The sequence below is a fragment of the Oryzias latipes genome, chromosome 23, assembly GCF_053564925.1.
Source record: "Oryzias latipes strain Hd-rR chromosome 23, Olatipes_Hd-rR_3.1".
NCBI lineage: Eukaryota > Metazoa > Chordata > Actinopteri > Beloniformes > Adrianichthyidae > Oryzias > Oryzias latipes.
Window position 1 is genome coordinate 9,388,067 of NC_136259.1, and position 20,806 is coordinate 9,408,872.

At 39.4% G+C, this 20,806-nt stretch overlaps 1 protein-coding gene across 4 annotated transcripts in view; it reads right to left on the bottom strand.

Annotated features, from left to right (window-relative positions):
* Positions 1-20,806, bottom strand: part of tbc1d22a (TBC1 domain family, member 22a) — a 165,615-nt gene that overhangs the window by 33,130 nt on the left and 111,679 nt on the right. For all 4 annotated transcript variants that reach the window (XM_078942130.1, XM_078942131.1, XM_078942129.1 and 1 more), the window contains 2 exons: positions 18,957-19,032; positions 8,837-8,964 (listed from right to left, as the gene is read on the bottom strand). In XM_078942130.1, the coding sequence (XP_078798256.1) occupies positions 8,837-8,964; positions 18,957-19,032 (204 nt within the window). The remainder of the gene's footprint in view (positions 1-8,836; positions 8,965-18,956; positions 19,033-20,806) is intronic.

Consider the following 20,806-nt stretch of genomic DNA (forward strand, 5'->3'; position numbering starts at 1 on the left):
TTAAAGGATTTAAATTAAAGTGTAAAACTTTTAAAAAAGAGAAAAGCTTTGATGACAAAGTCATGATGCAACGCATTACAGAAAAAAGCTGGTCAAGTTTTTCAGATTAACTGTGCACAGAGTCAGAATTGAACCATTGTTCAGGTCTCTTGCTTTAGGCAACATTATAACTACTGAGCACCAAAGGTAACCAGAGGCGGAAAAAAGGCAACAAACAAAAAAAGAGGCAATGCTGTGGATTAGGTCCATTCCAGTTTACTGCTGTCTCTGGTAAACCTTTGTATTTTCATGAATCCAAAGAGGGAAAAATGTTTTGAATAAATGCACAAATATGATTTACAGGGAATTCTGTAAATGTCATTTCTGCCTGAGTGGATTATTGTTTGTGACATGCAGAATGCCTGAACAGGGATTGTGAGATTGTATCAGGAGAAAAAATAGAAATGCCTAAAGCTCAATGGTACTGTGGGCTGCCGTGGTGCAGCGGTAGAACGGCCAACCACTGCCCCTGTAGGGGGGCCCTCTCTGTGCCTGGCTGGTGGGGTGGGCGGTCCCCTCCTCCTCCCCTCCCGGGCTGCCTGGGTCCGGATGCTGGGGGGGCTTCTGGCCTGGGGGGCTCTCCTCCCCTCTCCTGGTCTGGCTGGTCTGGCTGGGTAGGATCTGGCTCCCTTTATGAACACACGGTTCACGTCGGCAGCATGCATGTATCTCCACCCCCACGTGCACACTCCACACTGCTCCCTGTCTGCTTCATCCCTCCTCCTTACCTACAGTGTATTGATGGACAGTTTTTTTTTCTCGCTCATCTTAGTGTCAGATTTTCACCTTTGATGTAACATTCGTCTTTCCAGCAGATCTGGTATAATTGTTACAGCTTAAATTAATAACTTAGTCAAATCAGTGCTTGTATCCCCCACCTTTTCACCTTTCTTCCTTTTACTCTCTTCCACCCTCCCCTCACATTCTTCCCCTCTCCCTCCCCACACACACTAAATGTAACAAATAAATAAAAAATAATACGACAAAAAGGGGTTTATACAAATCTACACTCTAGTTTCTTGAAGCTATATAACCTCTTTTTGTGATAGTAAAACCTGTCCAACACAAAAAGCCTTCAGCTCTAATCTGTTTGCTCAGCTGTTGGACAGAACAAGTTTAAGAAAAAAAAAAAAAAAAAAAAAAAAAAAAAAAAAAAGAACGGCCAACCACTGATTGAAAGATTGCAGGTTTGATTCTTGCCCTTGGCTTGTGTCGAAGTGTCCTTGGGCAAGACATATGTCAGTATGAAATGTGAAAAAGTTTCAAAATGAATCCCATGGCTGATTACCACTCAATTTACTGGGGTGAAAAAATGTATATTAATAATAAGCAAACTAACAAAAAAGTAAAAACATTACATTCTACATGCAATCAAAGCACCATCACAGTATTAATTCACTCAGGGCCTGTCTCATATTGTAACAAAAGATGACTAATCCAAAATACGCTTCCTTGGGATATCCCAGACATGTGTGATTTGTCAGAGGATTATGGAATATTTTCTTGAGTATGTGGTTGTGGCAAAATTTTTCCTAAAAACACGCAGGTAAGAATATAAAAATTGCACAAATACTGTGATCCTTGCAGCGAAACATACAGTTTTTCATGGAATATAAAAAGGTTTTATACAAATATACACTTTGTGTGTCCGAAGCTACAATGGGGCAAAAAATTATTTAGTCAGCTACCAATTGGGCTAGTTCTCTCACGTAAAAGGATAGGAGGAATGTAATTTTCATCATGAGTGTACCTCAATTATGAGAGCCAAAATGAGAAGAAGACATAAAATCCCATTGTTTGATTTTTAAAGAATTTATTTGCTAACTATGGTGGAAATAAGTGTTTGGTCACCTACAAAAAAGCAAGATTTCTGGCTAACAGACCTGTAGCTTCTTCAGTTAGAGGATCTGTTGTCCTCCAATCATTATTTTGTAGCAGCTTCACCATTCTTGCATCCATTGAACTTGTGAGTTTTTAGAGTTTCTGCTTGCAATATTTTGCTTGAGGATACTCAAAAGGTTCTCAGTGGTGTTGACGTCAGGGGCTCTCTCCCCACGATTCCGGCCAAAAACATGACTCCACCGCCTCTATGCTGACGTCTCAGCCTTGTTAGAACATAGTTGCCATCCACAAACCACCCATTACTCCATCCATCTGGATCATCCAGGGTTGCACCACACTCATCATTGAACAGGACTGTTTGAAAATGAATCTTCATGTTTGTCTGGGCCCACTGCAGCCGTTTCTGCTTGTGAGTGTTGCTTAGGGGAGGCCGAATAGAGGATTTATGTACAACAGCAAGTCTCTGGAGGATCCTACATCTTGATCTTTGCCGGCTTTTTTTTTAGCAATGGTTTTCCATAACTTTTCCATAACCTGTCACTCAGTTTCCAAAACTAAAAATAAACACATTTCATCCAGACTATTGTAGTCTGTGCCGATAAATCAAAGCATGACACATATTGGTGCATCCAAGTTTGTCCGCCTTGCTGTTAAAATTGTAGCCACCGTATGATATGCTAAAAGTGCTTTGGGTTTTGGATTATCTTAAGAGGTTTCAGGTGTGTATTGGGCCTAATCCGAACTCTTCTATCACCCCTACGGCTTCTCCTAACCCCTACATTTAGCCCTCCAAACGGAGACTTATAGAAAAATAGTATCTTCTAATTCGGATGTTAATCCCCCTCGATGACGTTATCAATAGTCGCAGGTCATCCACGTTGGCGAGTAGCTGTCAACGTTTGGAAAATGCATAACAACATCGGTTTTACAAAAAGTCTTTTCTTACACTTACAGGTAAACGTTTGTGCTTCAGAGCACAAGCAATGCATGTTAAATGCAAGTGCCAGGATCTCCATACAAACTATGCTCTGATTGTCTTAACATCTATCAGTCAGGCTGCACGCAAGGAACATGTAATTATTACATAAACCCCACTTCCTTCTGCAGTGTGCAGGATTTGGGGAAGGTCCAAGAAAAAATGAACATTCTGCACGACACACCTGTGTCTACGTCACCCTAACTTTACCTATGTGTGCAATTTTTCCTTAAGCATGGCCGAAGGAAAAATGTGCATGAACACTTTCCCCTATAAGGGCTACGACCTCGATATTTTGTGTAGCCCCCCAAGGGTGCCCAGTACAAGTTTCCCCTCTATATAGCCGTAAAGGCAGTTGTGACTAAGGCTTCAGCCAACACCTAAAGAAGACGTTCCAATCAGACGGTAGGCGGTCCATCACCCCAAACAGTAACAGACAGGAAAAACAGGGATCAAAAAGGATAGCCTTCTATCAAAAAGCCTACAACTCCTTTGAACTAAAATAAAAAATGTACGCTGGTGCTAAAGGACAACAGTTTAAGATAACATACCAGTTAAAGAAAAAAACATGATGGACCCAGCTTGAAAAAAAGAAACAAAGCTTCAAAGAAGCCTATGTTTCAATGAAAGGCTTGGCTTTTCCACTAGGAATCTGTACATTTAATCACAACACATGTCCAATTACAAATATGGTCACTAACAATAGTGAACAGCCCCCCGGTTGCTAAATAGAAGTGACCACATCAAAGAAAAATCATGTTTCAGAACGTCGAATTGTCACAGCATTCTTTTAACAGCCGTGCTAATGCTGCCACAGTCAGCGTCTTGCTAATTTCATGCTCCACGCAACAGGGATCAAATTCAGTCTCTGTCTGTCTATTTCTTTTTTTTTTTGCTCTAAATTCTTCTTTCCTTCATTTTTTGCCTGCCTTTCCTTTTTTTAACAAGCTGTCAGGGAGTTAAGAAGGAAAGGAGGAAGGGAAAATAAATAAAATACAAAATTCGAGAGCAAAAAATGGAATAAAGGATGTGGAGGAAAGTCTGTGCACAGAGATGACGGCACACAGGATGAAGGGTTGTTCTGTGTTGGATCAGACTTCCGAGCAGATGGCCACACTGCAGAGGGAAAACCACCACAAAGCCTTTACAACACTCAGGTTAAAGCCTCCCCTGGAAGACACACACCACAGAAACCCTCAGAAGGGCGTCCAAACTAAGCGCTAAAGGCCACAGTCCTTTCCTTTTGAATCGGTATCCTAATATCTGTGTGCTGAATTAATAAAGTGCCATGGATCCCAAAACTAATCTTATAAACAAGGCGCATCGTGGCCTCTAATGTCAGTAAAACATGTTGAACACAGAGAAACAGATGGGAGAGCTAAAAAGCTTCATCTCAACAGTGTAAATCACCTGGTTCTGTGCTGTAGACAAGGAAGGGACTCTGAGATGAGAAGAGGGGACATATGGGGCCTGTGGAAGAATGCTCGCATGGCGAAGCAACACAAGGGCAGAGCTGCTTTGCTGTCAGCTCTGTTAAAAGTTTCATGAGTGGAAATGGCCCAATTCCCCCACCAGGTTAGGAGTGGAGGTGAAGGACTGTGAAAGAGGCTGCCAAAAAAAAAAGGCGGCTTGTGAGTGTGTGTGTGTGTGTGTGTGTGTGTGTTGAGGCTACAATCCAAACAACATTGTAGAGCATCAAATATTTAGCGGATGGATTACAAGTACAAAGTGTATTCGCAATGCTGTCAAGTCCCGACAAAAGAACGACACTTCTCAATTATTCATTCAAAGTTCCTGTTTATGTCTTTGAGGTGGACTCTGGTCTACCTTACACCCTGCAGTGAAGGCAGTTTTTGGATTTTCAACCACAGATCATCCCTTTTAAACTAGCTCGTCTTCTAATTAGTCAGCTATTTGAAAGGCAACCAGTTCAAGCCGAATTGGATTCAATTGTCCGGATACTAATTGGTTTCAGTTAAGATATTTTAGAAACTCTCACAGGAAATATTTTTAAAAGCAGAGGTGCTTAATTTGTTCCAAGTTCAGGATTTTTTTATTTCAAATTAAATCAATCCTTTTCAGGCAAGACATCACTGAAATTTTCCAGGGGTTTTTCAGTCCGATCTACAAGGTAATGCAAACGTGTGATTTATTGATAGATGCCATAACACATTTTCTCTTCTGTCCATAATAGAATCACTTTTACTTGTTTATAAGTTGTTGTTTAACTAGTGTGTTACACAACTTATTTGCAATGTGCATCATTACAACCGTTAATAGTAGTTTTAAAAGAGAAAATAAGGAAAAAAGGAACTGGAGGGACAACCCAACAAATTTCCCAATTTTTGCCTATTGACAGCCATTTTTATTGTATTCACGGCTTGGGAGAGTCCCAATATGTACCTAAAAAGTTTTAAAAATGATCCATTTGTAATGTTCATGTTGGAACTAAATGCTATTGATAAATCTTATTGAGTTTTTCAATACATGCAGTGACTCAGCAGCTTTTTTGACTAAAATACACATTTCCTTTGAGGATTGGATAAAAACACTAGGAATCTTGGGGCTCTAATTTATCTGTCTTTTAACACACGAAAAAAATAATGGCAAAGTTTTATTTTTAATGTTTTACCTGCATTTACAGTTTGTTTCTTTGAAAAGGTTTGTCTTTAAGCTATAGATTTGAAACTTTTTTGCCATCTTGATTTTTTTTAACTCCTCTAAAAGTTGTTCTTAAGTTGTTATCTATCAATTTACAACTTATTTTTATTTGTAAATCCTTCCAGGTAGTACTTGCACAGAATGGGTCCTTACTTACTTACTACATGCAATGCTGCATGCACTGAGTGTGCATGTGATACGCAAGTGCCATTGCGATGCCAATAGGATGCCCGCACAAATTACACTTTGTCTAATCTCCTCTTTTCTAACAGTCAGGATGCACACAAGGAGAGCTCACGTTTCACCTGAACAGCTCTTACAGGCCCCCTTCGCAGTGCACAAGATTTGAGGGGTTAAAAAGGAAAAGGAAAAGCCCGTTCAACACACCTGGGTCTCACCTTCTTCCCCCTTACTTACCCTTTTGTGTTGTATGTGTTCACTCCAATCTGTTGCGCCCGGTAGAAAAAAATGTGCCTAAAAATGTTCACCTTACAGGCTCACCAGATTGTCTGCAATCTAAAAATTTTCATTAGGCCACCGGCATGCCCTGTACAGATTTGCCCGAAAAGCCTGTTTCCACCCTTAAGGGAAGTTGGGACTAAGGTACACTCTGAAAGAGTATTTGGGTTGTAGTTGGAAAGATGCACTTTTTTACATTATTCTAACTTAATTATTTAGTTTGGTCAAAATACATCTTTTTTTTAGTTCATTCAAATTAAAAAACAACACGTAGTTGTCTGACATAGTTATTTTACTTTCAATCAACTTAATTCAATTAAGCTGGTGTAACTTTGGTGTAACGCTGTCAATGTGTCATGACGTCATAACGTAAGGCAGCGCAAGGAATTATGGGATACCATTTTCTTTGCCTACCTGGGCAGATTGGGGTTTAAGTGTGAGTTTTTGTCCATGGGTTTTGTTGTCTATCTGTTTTACTCTGTTTGAACTAGTAATTTAAACTGTTCTGTTTATTTCTTTCTGCACCATAGGTTAGAGTTTGGTAGAGGATGATCACCAACCCCCTTGTGCGGAGAAAATCGTATGTCCCAATATTAAAGACAGAGCTCATGACATGTGAGTTCCTGCCCTGTAATGCGAGACATTGCTGGGTCATTCATGTCTTTGATATGAAAATTACAAGACCCACTGGTTGAAACTTTAGAAAAATGTATCAATTTAAATTTTATAAACAAAATTAAAAACAATTTTTTTTAGTTAGATCAATTTATCAAATTAGGTTGGATAGCCATAAAAATTAAGTTGAATAAACTTAGTTTAATTAGGTGTTACCAATTAAAGTGATTCAATTAAGTTGGATCACCTTTTTTCTTTTTAGAGTGAATGTGATATATATTAAGCTAAAGCTGAAGAGATGCCTTATTTCAATGTAGACAATGAGTCTTGGTAAATCCAAAAATGGACCATTTCAGTACAGATGTATATGTTTGATTATGCCATAGTGAAACAAATGTATCACTATAAATCAGGAATATATCATTTTTTAAGTTAAATTTTTGTTTATGTATTTGACACACATCTCTGCAACTTAAGAGTTCCAGAACTTGAATAATCTTCAGGGGTCTTCATTACGTTTTGCCAACTGAAAAAGTAAACCTGGTGTGTCCATAGAGAGGGACAGAACCTCAACATGCTGAACTTAAAGTAACCTAAAGGTGTTTGTTCCAAGCCAGGCTACTACCTGGCCTTTCCCTGTCACATACGATGTCTATCATGCAGCTGAAAGTTCACAGAGAGTTCATGAAATATAGATGGACTTCATTTACTGTTTCATAATTTGAGTTATGGTTTGATGCTTTTAAAGAAGCTATGAACTGCTAAATATGTGTTTTGGCGTTTTTACCCACTTTTTTATCCACAGGTCACTGAAATCTGCACTTAGCCCCATTTTATATCAATCAAAAGTGGGGAAAAATGTGCAAAGGATAACAGAAATATTACAAATATATTTGGTAAATCTAGTCCTACAAGACAAAAAAGCAAGACTACCTTTTTTTTTTTTAAATCAAAGCGCCCTTTCTGATCAAACAATCTGATGTGTAGACATGTCTTACACTCTCAACCTCTGGATCAACTAGAAAATCAATGGCATGCACTCAGTTCAAGCCCAACATGCACATTCCAACACATGCACACACCCTAAAATCAATAACAAACATTAGGTACTATTGACAATGTCTTCTAAGGTTAACAATCTGACCAAACTGGAGGCTCTGCCTATTAAGCTCTGTGTAAATGCCATAGTGGGATCAAGACTTCCAAACTGGTTTGATTTGTGCAAATATCCTGCTCTCTTTTGACTGTATCGATTTCACTGCAGGTTAAAGCTGTAGCTTCCAGTCAAATTTTTCAATTAAAAAAAAAACAAAGCTAACAGAAATCATGCTTTTCCTTTTGTGCTATCTTAGATGACCCCACCCTTACTTTAACATGCTCTACCTACCATGACAAAGGTGGATAAAGGTGGAAAGATTTCATGTAATCCATGGACACCAGTGAGGATCACAAGTCATTAAAAGAAAAAGGTTCAGAGCACTGTCTAGTGGGTCTAGATGACCCAACTCCCAATGTTAAAGTGCCTAGGATAGCACAAGGGTTAAGCAGAGTAAGTTACTACCCCCTTTTAAAGGGCAGGTTTGTAGAGTACTGATTACATCCTACGGATACTCAGGTCTAAACAATGCCAGTCGCACAAATAAATTCCAAGTACTGCTGTTCATGACATCTTAGTTTATTCTATTATCAGACATGGTTGTGTTTTCTTTGACATACCTTACATGTTTCGATGGACGTCTTCCGTCTCGTGACAAAGACGGAAGACGTCCAGCCATTCACTTTTGTGCCAGATGCCAGCTCAGACGAGAAAATAACAAAAACGTGCTTATATCTATTTGTCTGCAAATGGATGCACCACAATGGAGGGGAGCAGGGAGCATGTGGCCCACCCAGCGTATTTTCTTTTTCGTCCGCTCCTGGTTCAGAATGATTTGAATTAAAAAATGCGTAGAAATGTACTTTTAAGTATAACTTCCCTAATCTATGTCCTTTAGAAAAATGCCACAAGAACAAAACACCAAGAACAAAATTTTCATACCCATTGAGTGTTTAACCTGTATGTTTCTTCACCTCTGGGATTCCAAACATTAAGGAGCAAGTACAAATGTTAAAGTTGTGTCAAAAGTGAAAACAAGAGAGTTGCAGGACAAAATCTATATGGTGTGTTCAACGATTTCAGCCACTTATAAACCATCAAAAGGTCATTTTTGGTCAGTGAGACTAGATGACATTAACAGCGCATACCTGATAGGTGTCCCACAGCCTGATGGTGCAGCGTAGCGGCAGCTCCCTCATCAGGAGGTTGTTCATCCAACGAAAGGCAAACTGCAGGTACTCCACCTCATACTGCTGCATGTGGCAGTGCACAGACTCTATCGGGAACAGAAAACAATTGGTAATGTTAACACTAAAAAAGATTAAGGCTCTACTCGTCTACCTAGTTTGTGCATGAAAAAAAATTAATTAAAAAGAAGGAAAGAAAATGGCAGAGATGCAAATATCAGGGAATCAGGAGAAAACTGTTATGGCAGCGCTGACAGTAACTCGAAAAAAGATAGACAGATTGGTTTCAGACTCCCTTCACCATTAATAGCTGCTGTCATTGGTGTCACACGCTCATCCATTGCCTCATAATTGAAATGTAATTACAGAGCCATCCAAATTGTCTCAGAAAAGCTTCACAGCAAACTGAGATGGGAAAGGAAAATGTAATTGTAATGTTAACCAATACTCCAGAGAAATTGTGTGTCGCCCCACTGAAGGTTTAAGTGCATGTAAAGTGGGTCAATGGCATCCAGAGGTGAAAACGGAGCGCCATTTTAAATCAAAAGTACAGAAAACATGTTCATTATCTTTTATTCAAAAGCTGCTTTAAGGTGTAATCCAGTGAGGATCTCTGCATCTCGATACATGATGTTTAGGCTTTTGACTGGTGAACTGCTAAATATTTTAAACATAAAAGTAAAAATAATACATATAAGCCAATAGAGCCAAACAGGACATATCGATTACAAAATTTTGTTTAAAAACTTGACTTACAATAAATTAATTACCCATGAAAAACTGTATTTTTCCTGGGTGAGGGCAGTTTCTACTGTAAAGTGCGCTTTTTTTTCCTCAGCCTGTAAAAAAAACCATCAGTTGCATTGTGAATTTGGCATCCATTTGGAAATCACAAGTTTACACAAGCGTAGTCTATGGATTAACACATTGGCTTTTATCTGTGCCTTAGTCACATACACCTGTACAGGTGCTGCGGGTTTCCGGCCAGTCCAGGCCCGTGGAGTGGATTAAAGAGAAGTGGCGGCATCTTAAAGGGAGCACAGGCGTGCCTCACAGTTCCCTTCAGGCTCGTCTGGCCACCTCAAGGGACGTCGTGAAAATGGAACACACCATTTTCGTACATGTAAATCTATTGTGAAGTCTTTATAAGGTTTTTTATTAGTCGTTTATTTATATTCAATGGCCCACGATCTACCCACACTTCCTCGATCAACTGGTCAATTGCAATCAAGGATTGACCAAAGCATGTTTTCGGACTGTGGGACCCAGCTGGGATTCAAACTTAGGCCTTTTTGTTGAAAGGCGAGAGTGCTGACCACTACACCACCGTGCAGCCCATTGAATTTAATACCCCCTTTGCAAAAAATAATATGTGTTTTTCACTCCTTTCTTGAATCTGATCACTACAGAACACGGAGTAGGCTAAGACAACTTCATCTCCACATAGAAACAATCCTAATCTAGAAAAGAACCCTTGAAATATGTGTGCATAATCTGAGCCACTTTTCTTTTGACTGTGTATTAATGTCTATTTAAGAGGTTCAGAGATTTTTTTCCACTTTTTGTGTTGCAGTGGATGCATGAAGTGTTTTATCTCTTTCACACCAGAGCCATAGGTTCAGTGTTTACAGTCTTTTGACTAGCATAACTCTACCACTATTGTAATTCCAGCGGATTTTGATGCAGATGAGCAGCTTTGCGCCGATAGACAACACTTTACACTAGTAATTTGTTGCATATCGGTGAAAGACTGATATAAAAAAGCCACTTTTCTCTGCATCAAAATCAGCTTGTCCACATAAATTCCTTAAAGCAATAAATAAACATTAAAAATATATTTAAAAAAAAATTGTCATCAGGGGATCATCATCCTTGCCGTGAAGTACGTTATTTGATTGACATGCAGAACTGCCAATTGAACATCGCTACTGCAAATGCGTGTTTAACTACACTGAGTGCAGTCTGTCTTCCATCAGAGAGACTTTCAGCGTTGGTTTTCCGATGGAGGGCCACTTCGGCCCACAGGAGCATTTATTGAGGCCCGGGCTGGCATGCCTGCCTCCTCTATTGGAAACGAGACAGAGACACTGACCCAGCCGTTCCCCCACGGGGCCTGAGACCTCAAACAAACGCGCACTACATATCACTGCGATGTACAGCTTACAGGTCAACTTATGTTGCGCTTTTTGCTTCATGAGCCATTGGATGTCCTTGTCCGTCTCTTTTCACCCGCAGCTGCCTTTCCTAAGGGACACGGTCTCAATATGGTCTCAGTGTGGGACTCAAATGTCAGCGTCGTGGCGCTCTGGCAGAAGACTCCCCGAGAAGATAGGATCAGAGGTGCGTCAGTCAGAGGAAAGCAGGCTACAAACGGGGCTGTGACACTGCGAGGGCCTAGAGTCTGTTCATTTTCTCTGTTCTTGATAAATGTTTGTTTTCTTCATCTTTACATAACAAAAGATTAAAAATACCTCTCGGCATTTAGCAACTCCCCAATTCTATTGTCATCTAACCCGAGTCACCCAATCTCTTTCCAACACACACATCTCATAATGGGGCTGTAATTATGAAGCTGTCAGGGAATCTATGAAAAACAGCCAGTTGGGTGGGTTCTCGTAATCTCGGCTGACAGACGATTCGCACAAACTTTACTAGAAAAATGAAATAGAAAAAGAGATATTCATGACAAGTTTATGAGTAATATAAAAAGCAAGATATTTCCACCCCCGTGTCCAGCATTCTTCAAAGAGAACACCTGAATGGCACCTATCTGCAACTCCACACACACTCCAGCACAAGAGCAGGGTGCAAAGCAAACACAAAGCTATTATTTCACACTTGTCTCTGCTGTTTAATTATCACATGCTGCTGTAAAAGCATAAACAAGGGAAGCTCATTAACAGTGCATGCATCACGGTGACAGATCTAAGCTTACTGCCAAACAGAGGGGAAGAGAGTGGAACAACCTTAGACAATGTTAAATTATACTAATGAACTTGCTCTGCCTAATATTAGCGCCTTCACCAAACACATGGGAAGAGGAGGTGGGGTAGGCATTGGGGTGCTGACGCTTTGTAGCAAAGAAGTTAAAAAGGATCTACATGGGAATAAAGGAAGGTTTTTTTCTTCTGGCTGGCACAGTGCTGAGCACGCTGGGTGGGGTTATAATCAGGGCAGCGGATGGGGGAAGATGACATGTCTCATAGACGCTGATTGACTGATGAGTCCTGTCCTCTTGCCCACTGCTGGTTACAAGTCAGATTAGAGGCTGCTGTGCTGGCTCTTGTCCTTTTGCTCTTCACTTTTAGCTGCTGGACACAATGGTGTAGGAGGGCGGGGTCATACAGTGACGAGTGAGCATTTCCCAGAAATCTGCTGATGATGCCAAATTCGTTTGACTTCATACAATGTGAAATTGGATTTTTTTTTTTTATAGATTATGCTTTCATTCACTCCAGAGAGAAAAAAAGCAGCTCAATCTAGATGATTTTTTCAAAAAAAAAAAGAAGGAAATAAGTTCACCAGAAATTCTCAGGAATATTTGAAATCCTGACTAGATAAATGGGCAATGGGCAGACCTGTACGGGACACACTGGTGGGCTGTACAAAATATCAAGATTGTGGACCGCTATGTGAGCCAGTAGAGGGAAATTGTTTTCTTGGCCGACAGGTCGTAGTGAACACTTGCACAAAAAGGATGGGTAAGTCAGGATAAGGCAGGCATGTCATACAGATTGTTCCCTTGTTTGATCCTCCTAAAATCAGCTGATTGGGCAAGGGGCCCGTTAACCATAACAGCTGGGTGCTCCTTGCGTGCCCCATATAGGTTTGCCTATTCTTTGCCTATTCACAACCAAAGTCTACGCATTGGTTGTGATTGCTGGCATCCAACAAATAGCAACTCTGCGAGGAGTTGTCTGTGTGGTCATGTCTGAGGAACATCTGCATTTGTTGCACATAACAGTTCTCTGTCTCGTGATCGGATCATATCCTGGTAGGAGTTCCATTCCTTGATGACACCTCTGTGATATCCAATAACCTTTGGATCACTGTTTATGTAGTATACATGCAGCTATATCATAATTCGTGGAAATCCATCAATGGCACCCTTAATGCATATCCTATAGGGCTTCTATTTATCGTTTGATTCTATAAGCAAGTACTATAAAATTTGGGCCTGGATTCAGATATAACTCTGATGGATTCACTAATTTTCAGCAAGTTCCTGATTTTTTCCTGGGGGACCACAAATCCAGCCTGAAAGCACTTCAGATGCTCATTTTGTATCCATGCAACGTCCAATTTTTGTCAAGCTGATCTAGAACATATACTTCATATACATCAGCAGATCAGAGGGTTCTCTCCGTCGTAGAAACCGTAACATCTCGAGATCCCTGCGCAAACTAGGCAAACTCAGAACAATATGATTAATGTTGCTCAAAGTCTGAAGTATTTCCCAATGTCTACGATCAAAACAGAAATAGAAAGGTATCAAATTAGAAGGTCCCTCATTGTTCAAAAGAAAGCTATAAAACAGGAAAAAAATAGAATCGAAATAACTTTTTTTTCATTTTATTTTATTGAATGCAATATCCTTCCATTGTAAATAAATGTGTGTATAAACTAAACAAATACAATGGGGTTTAAAATGTAAAAAATATTTTACAGTCTATTAATGTAATTAGAAATTAATTAAAAAATATTTCAGTTCATTTTAGGATTTTTCAAAAAGAGACAAAAAATGACAACTGACATTTTGGTTAAGATAAAGGAAAATGAGCTATAAAGAAATCTGTGAGTCTCTGAATAAATGAAAAAAAAAAACATGCAAAACCCAGAAGGCCGAGCAGAGGGTGATCTGAAGGAGAAGTGTGTGGGAAGGGAAGGGAAAAACTTGTGTAACTGACTTCAGGTCGAATTAAAAGATGCCAAAGCAGCTCTTGAATGAAGCTTTTTAGGAAACTATTCAGAAGCAAACAGAAAAACTCTGTTGGAACCACAGAGAGAAAAACAGCATAACCCAGATCAAAAAGCAACACCAAATCTTTCAGAGGAAAAAATTGATTTAGGACATTTAATCAAAGCAAAACAAAAAGCCAAAAAAATATACTTCTGATTATGCAATTTTCAGAATCCCATTTCTTTGTCTTTTTGGCTGGACGAGTGTGCTGCAAATGTGCCTTCTGATTTCAATAAATAAATTCACCTTTAGGCTCTTTTGCATGTTAATGGAATTGAACCAATGCCCTTCCATGCAACAAATAAAGACAAAGATAAAAGGAAGATTAAAGACATCAAAGGAACATGACATGCTGACAAAGTGGTTGTTGTCTTTTGAGGGGGTGCATCTGCCAGCATCCAGCAGCACTAATGGGTGTTACTGTTATCATTACAAGTAGATAATTACAAAAGGGGGATTTGAAAGCAAAAGAAGAAACAAAGAAAAAAAATGTCAAAGTAAAAGATATTATTTTAAGAGCTACCACATAAAAGAAGTGGTGGAATAAATTTTTTACAAATCCTAATGCCAAAATTACAGCAGAGTATAAGGGCCACCATAAATTAAAAAAAATAAATATATATATAAATACATTTACGAAAATAAAGTTGTAAAATTATGAGGAATAAAGTCAAAACATTACGAGAGTAAACTTGTAGGATTATGGGTCAAAATTTTACGATAATAACGATAATCATACATTAAGGATTTATGAGAATAAACCCATAAATTTCTGAGGCAAAATCTGTTTACTATGAAAAATAGAAGAAAAAAAAAGAACCGACATTGTGTTTCGGTATGAGAGACGTAGAGCACATTGTAAGCGGTTACTTTGGCACAGGTTTCACAAATATGGAAATCCTTTTAGCAATTTTTTCATTATAAGTGTAAGGACATTGAAAATAATTTGCTGAAAACACCATTCCTAACCCATAGAGTTTCATGTGATGTCGACCTACAGTCATGTTGGAAGAAGAGGGGGCCGCTCTAAACTGTTCCCGCAAGGTTGGGAGCATAGAATTGTCCAAAATGTTTTGGTATCTTAAAGCATTCAGAGTTCCTGTCACTGGAGCTAAAAAGTCCTAAAAAAACTACCCCACACCATAATTCCTCCTCCACATAATTTCCAGTCTGCACAATGCAGTCCCAAATGTACTGGCAACCCTGCAAACTCAGACTTGTCCATCACCTTTCTAGATAGGAAAGTGGGCCAGCCAGTAAGGGCCAGCCAGTAAGGGCCAGCACAAACCAATGGTGTGATGTGACTGACTGTCCAATATAAATCTTTCCGAAATCTGTTTCTGTTTCTGTTCACACCCATAGATTTTCCAGTATGGTGGACTATACAAAAAAACATTTGATGTAGTCTGTTGGTCGATTCATGTTCAAATATTACTATGAATAAAATGCATTTAAGACAATCTAGCCTTAATGGAACTATCTGGACTGCATTGCATTGTAAAGCTATGTTCTCTTAACGCAATTTGTATGTCAGGGGCGTCCGGTTTCAATGTTGAGTCAATGTGCAAACGTGATCACAGGCCCTGGGGCACGTTTTGAGCACCAGGTGTGGCACAGGAGTCTAATAGAAGTGCATCTTGGGCGTGGCGGTACAATATTTCTAAATATCTGAACGTTAGTGGAAATATTCAAGTCGCGTTAACCAACTAGGAACTCGGCTTTGGCCAAAGATGTATCATCATCATTGTCCAAAACAAAGCCCTGCACACTGTTTCTGGCATCTTCATTTTAAATGTATTTTTTGGTTTAGAAATATTTGAGCCATAATTACTTTCTTTTTCAGATTGGCTTCAACCAGGAAGTCAAATAGTTGCCACAGAAGCAATGAATTTCCTTCTTGTTAAAATTGCCATAAAGATGCAAGCCAATAGCACAATTAAAAAACAAATCAGTCATATTTTGATGAACAAAATTGAAATTTAAGAAAACATTGAGATCTGACCAAAAGTAATAAAGCTTGTTTTTTTTTTTTACATTATTACTATCAAATTTTTGACTAACCTTTTTCTTTGAAAAAAACAAACATGCAGTTATTTACTTTGCATGCTGGTTTTAACCTCACACAATTTTAATTTCTATATCTAAAAATGAATGTTTCAAGAGTAAAAACAAAAAGATTATTAAAAAGTCTTAGTCAAACTGGCCGTTGTTACATCGTTGCCTCTCAGGCACCCATAGCGCTAGTGCGATAGTGTTTTTTTTGATAATGTTACAAAATTACTTTAATGACGCAAGTTCATTTAAAAGTCAAAGACATCAACTCTGAGATAAAATCTGAGATTTTCTGGAACTGTTTTAGATATTTTAGATATAACCAAACACATAGAGCTCAATATTAGAACAAGTAGAAGAAAACAAACACCAATGATTTAAAGAGCATAGCTTGGTGTTGTATCTGGATTTAGGAATGATTTGTGTCTTTTAGTCTGTTAACTGAGGCCATTCCTTTTGCTGTAGGATGGCAGACCCCAAACCTTTATCAAAAGACCCCCAGTCTAAAGAACTCTGGATCTGATAGGTGCTGGTAGATAATTTAGGAAAAGATGAGAGGCCATTGTTTCCAGGAAAGATGCGACGTCAACAGCTTAACGGAAAACAATCCTGTAACGCGAGATAAGAGTTATCTCTGATGTCATTAGAACTGGTTATGTCGAGCTGGCGAGGTATAAAGTGTCCGGCCTGACAGTGATGACAGGGCAATTATGGCATAAGATCCAGCGAAAATGTCAAGTCATCTCTTTTGTGGCACTGCTGCAGCGTAGTGGAGGTCGAATGGAACAGAAAGACAAACCTTTTTTGGGGGGGGGGGTCCGTCTGTTTTGCACCGAACGCCGGCGCCTCTGTTTTCTTACACGAACACCTGCTTTGTTGCGGGGACCAGGCAGAATAAGGTCCAACACGTCAGCTATGACTGATTTGGACTTACAGCTCCTGCGGGTAGTGTCAGAAAAATGTCCAGACAGCGGTGTGTGCATGTCAGCCAGCATTGTGTTTACTTGGTAACTTTTGCTGACAATCATACAGCTGCACATGTACGCAGACCCTTTCCCCCCATCCGTCGGAATAAAGCCAGGAAGTGCTCCCTCCGTCTGCTTCCAGGGAGGGTGACAGGAGAGTCATCACAGCAGAGGGCACAGAGGTTAGGCCACAATGCTGGCGGTCCAACAAAAGCCTTCTGTGATGAGCCCTTGTTGTATTACATATGAAGTGTGTGTACAGTAAATGACGCTTTTTGAAGATAATGATTGAAGGAAGTTTAAGTGAACTTTAATTGTGAGTGGAAAAGGTCTCATGCGTCTGCTTAAGAATTTTTGATTTTGGCTGAAACGACATAATCATATTAAAAAGGCAACTGAGAACGGTCCTATAATAGATCAAAAGATGATCAGAGTGGAACAGGAAGTAAAGACCTAATAAATATGAACATCCTTTTCGAAGACTATCTATGAATCCACTGTGTTCTGATAATGAAAAATGGAATCATTTTATTTCAAATGACGAATCATTCAAATGCAATGCATTGTGCATTATATTAGCCAAATTAATCACTACCCGATCTGTAACACCTACCCAATTGGTCCCCGCATGCGCAAATATGTCTATTTTGGCGAAAGCATTCTAGGGCGCAGAGTACCTCTTGAGATGTTTAGAATAATAATAACCTTTTAAAAATGATTTAAATCATGAAAACGTACTGCAAATGTCCAAATGTTTTTTTCTTTTTCTGGTTTGTTTAATGACAGTTTACTCTCCAGTGTACACTTAACAGACACACTATTAACTCAGTTAACACAGACATGTTAATAAGGGTTAACTTGGTTGCATTAGTGACTGCAGTGATGCAAACATCCTTTCAGAGTAAAATGCCCTCGGTTCTCTCTCTTTTGACAACATATAAAGATTAAAAACAATCAAACAGAAAGATTGACTCCAAGTTGTATTTGTACAACAGTCTCATTTTACGGCGCTGTTATTCAGTCGGGGGAAACTCTCAGTTGTTGAGCAATGCATCATTTTTTTGTGATCACATAAGTATCCAGTGAATAAATGTCTTGTACAGTTGTAAGGGAGACAAAACGTTTGGGAAATGCTACCAGGAGCTAATCTAATTTAAAGTGCTTGATTGTAGCAATGTTGGCAAAAGGAGGAAGTGGTAAATGGCAAATGCTGTGTCTTCCCCAAGGACACTTCGACACGTGGAGGGATTGAGCCTGCAATCTTCCAATCAGGGGTCTGCCGCCCTGCCGCTGCACCACCGTGTGAAATAGGATTTGCTATTTGCTATTGCGATTTGATCAGGTTCCCTGTACTTATTGTGTTGCCACAATGCACACTAGTTTTTTGCCAACGACATAAGACTTTAAGATTGTAGGTAGTGTCTGAAACTCCCTCACTATTCACTACTTAGTGCACTTTATAGGGTGTGTAACTTTTTTTTTTTTTTAGGGTATCTGAATCTTCAAAATGATCATATCCAGTGCTCTGGTAATTTCCCAGAAGTCTCTGCGAAAAAAACCAGTGTGCATTGATGCTCACTAAATTGGTTAACGTAGAACAGTATGCATTGAATTAGAACGACTTGTCATTTGCAAAGAAATGAATTTAAATGATTTAAATACCTGTGGAAATGCTTGTGCTATTAAAAATGATAATTTATGCAGGAAAACCAGAGACAGGACAGCCTCATTTAGCATTTTTTTTCCATGAACAGATAAAAGTTGTATTGGACTGTAAATTTCTGAATGGTTTTAAAAAACTGAATACCAGATGAGGATTATAAAGCTGATAAACAAGACATAAATAGAAGTTTATCTGGGGGGGAAATAATCTATGTCCTTTTATTATGAAAAACTATTATTTCAGATCACAACTTTTATTTATAGCTCTTGCACGGCTGCGTTATGGGCTGGCACTCTGTTTGGTGCAGAGACCACAAAAAAGAAGAGAAAGATCGAAGACAGATGTGAAGAAGTCTTGTCAAAGCGGAAGAACTGTGGAAAAAGGGAGTTTGGAGATGGGTGGGTGGGGGATGGATGAAAGCAAGCAAGGCAGAGGACTCACCATCAATCCTGCTGACCAGTTCCTCCAGGGCCTTGACTTTCCTCTGAATGCCCGGCTGAGCAAACGTATAATTGTCCTGAGGAGAACAAAAGTGGGGGTGGGGCGTGGCATCGAATCAGTTCAATGTTCCGGTTTTGTTGATGTTTACTCAAGCTTTTTGGTTAAATAAGAACAACAGAGATAAAACAGGGATAAAAGGAGCGGCTAATCCTAATTTAAGTAGTCGGCGCTTTTGGTTGTTCGAGCTTGCAGAACAGCATCCCAGCGAGTTCTTCGCACAAGCATTTTGTGTGTATGTGTGCGTATATGTGTGTGTGCACCCAAACACACAGAAAGCAACAAGGATGACGTTTCCTTGAGGGGTCATTTCGTTGCTGATGAAGAACAGCTGATGTGGCAAACTACCCCGCAAACCAAGGAGGAGAGATATGGTGGAGGCGTCTTCGAGGAATAAATACCTCCAGACGTCCTTCAGGCGCAGCAGAACTGAGCAGACTGTGCTGTACTCCCCCCCCCATCCATATCGTGTCATGATATTAGTGAAAGCTTGGCCCTCTTTAAACTTGTGGTAGCTAATGCTAATTGCCATATCAGTGTGTTGAAGGGAAGGCCTTCAGTCATCCACATGTTCTGTAAGTGGAAATCTTCCACTTACAGGGTTTCATTTACTCATGTCAAGTGAGAAAAGTCCAGATTTACAGTGAAATGGCAGCTTTAACTATATCCACAAATAAACGCTTTGAAAAAGGGGAGGGACAAAATATGCTCAGCTCAAAATTTAATCTTTAATTTATTCATTGCAGACTCCATTTATAAATCTCGTAGAGAAACCACTTTAGCAAAATTTTGTGCCATTTGGTAAATATCTAAATATATATGTCCATCCGTCTATCCCTTTTGGGGTCACAGGGTTGCTGGAGCCTATTCCAGCAACTGTTGCAGGGCCATACCAACTCACACCTAGGGACAATTTAGAGATACACTACCAATTAATCTATAAAGCATGTTGACTGGGAAGAAACCGGAGAAAAGCCATTTGTGCCAGGGAGAACATGCCAACTCTACACAAAAGTGTCTCAGCCAGGAATTGAACCAGGGCCTTCTCACTGTCAGCTGAGAGTACTAAGAGGCAAACATGAAGAACAAAGTTCACTCGAAACACTTCCCATCAATCCCTCTGACTAATAACCTGCCTCTTGGCCCCTCTAGGCATTGTGGGTAATGTAGTCACAACCGTTTTGTTTCGCTTCATGCACCATATATTCTGTTGTTCTTTGTGGTCCAGAAAACAGTAAATCGTTTAAATATATATATGGAAAATATTAGTTAGTCTCAATACAAGTCCTGGGCCTCATTTTAAGACCCTTTTTATCTCCCTTGTGTTTGCAGACATACTTTATAGCAAGTCTTAACTAAATGAAGAAACTTTTTTGACATTTTATTATATTTTACATCATCATATTTCACTTATCATAGGTTTTCATTATTTGAATTTTTTAATATACCACCTCCCCTCAAATTTTACCATTCTTTCACACTCAATTTATCTTTTTGTTTTTAATAAACATGTGCTTCATAATTTTGTGTTTTCTTTCATTCTACACTTGTCCTCCAACTTAATTTTCTACCTGGAGTCTTTCTGGCTTTTTCTTTTACTACCACTCCACTCAAGCATTAATGCAGTTAGAAGCAAAGCTAGAGTGAAGACCAGTGCAAGTAATTACATTTGCATTATTGAAGCTGCAGCCTTTAATCAACTGCCTTTCTCTATCTCTCTCTAACTCTCTGGCTTCTACATATTCACTAAAAAACCAACTAGCTGCATTTTCCTGTCCCTGGCTTCACCCATT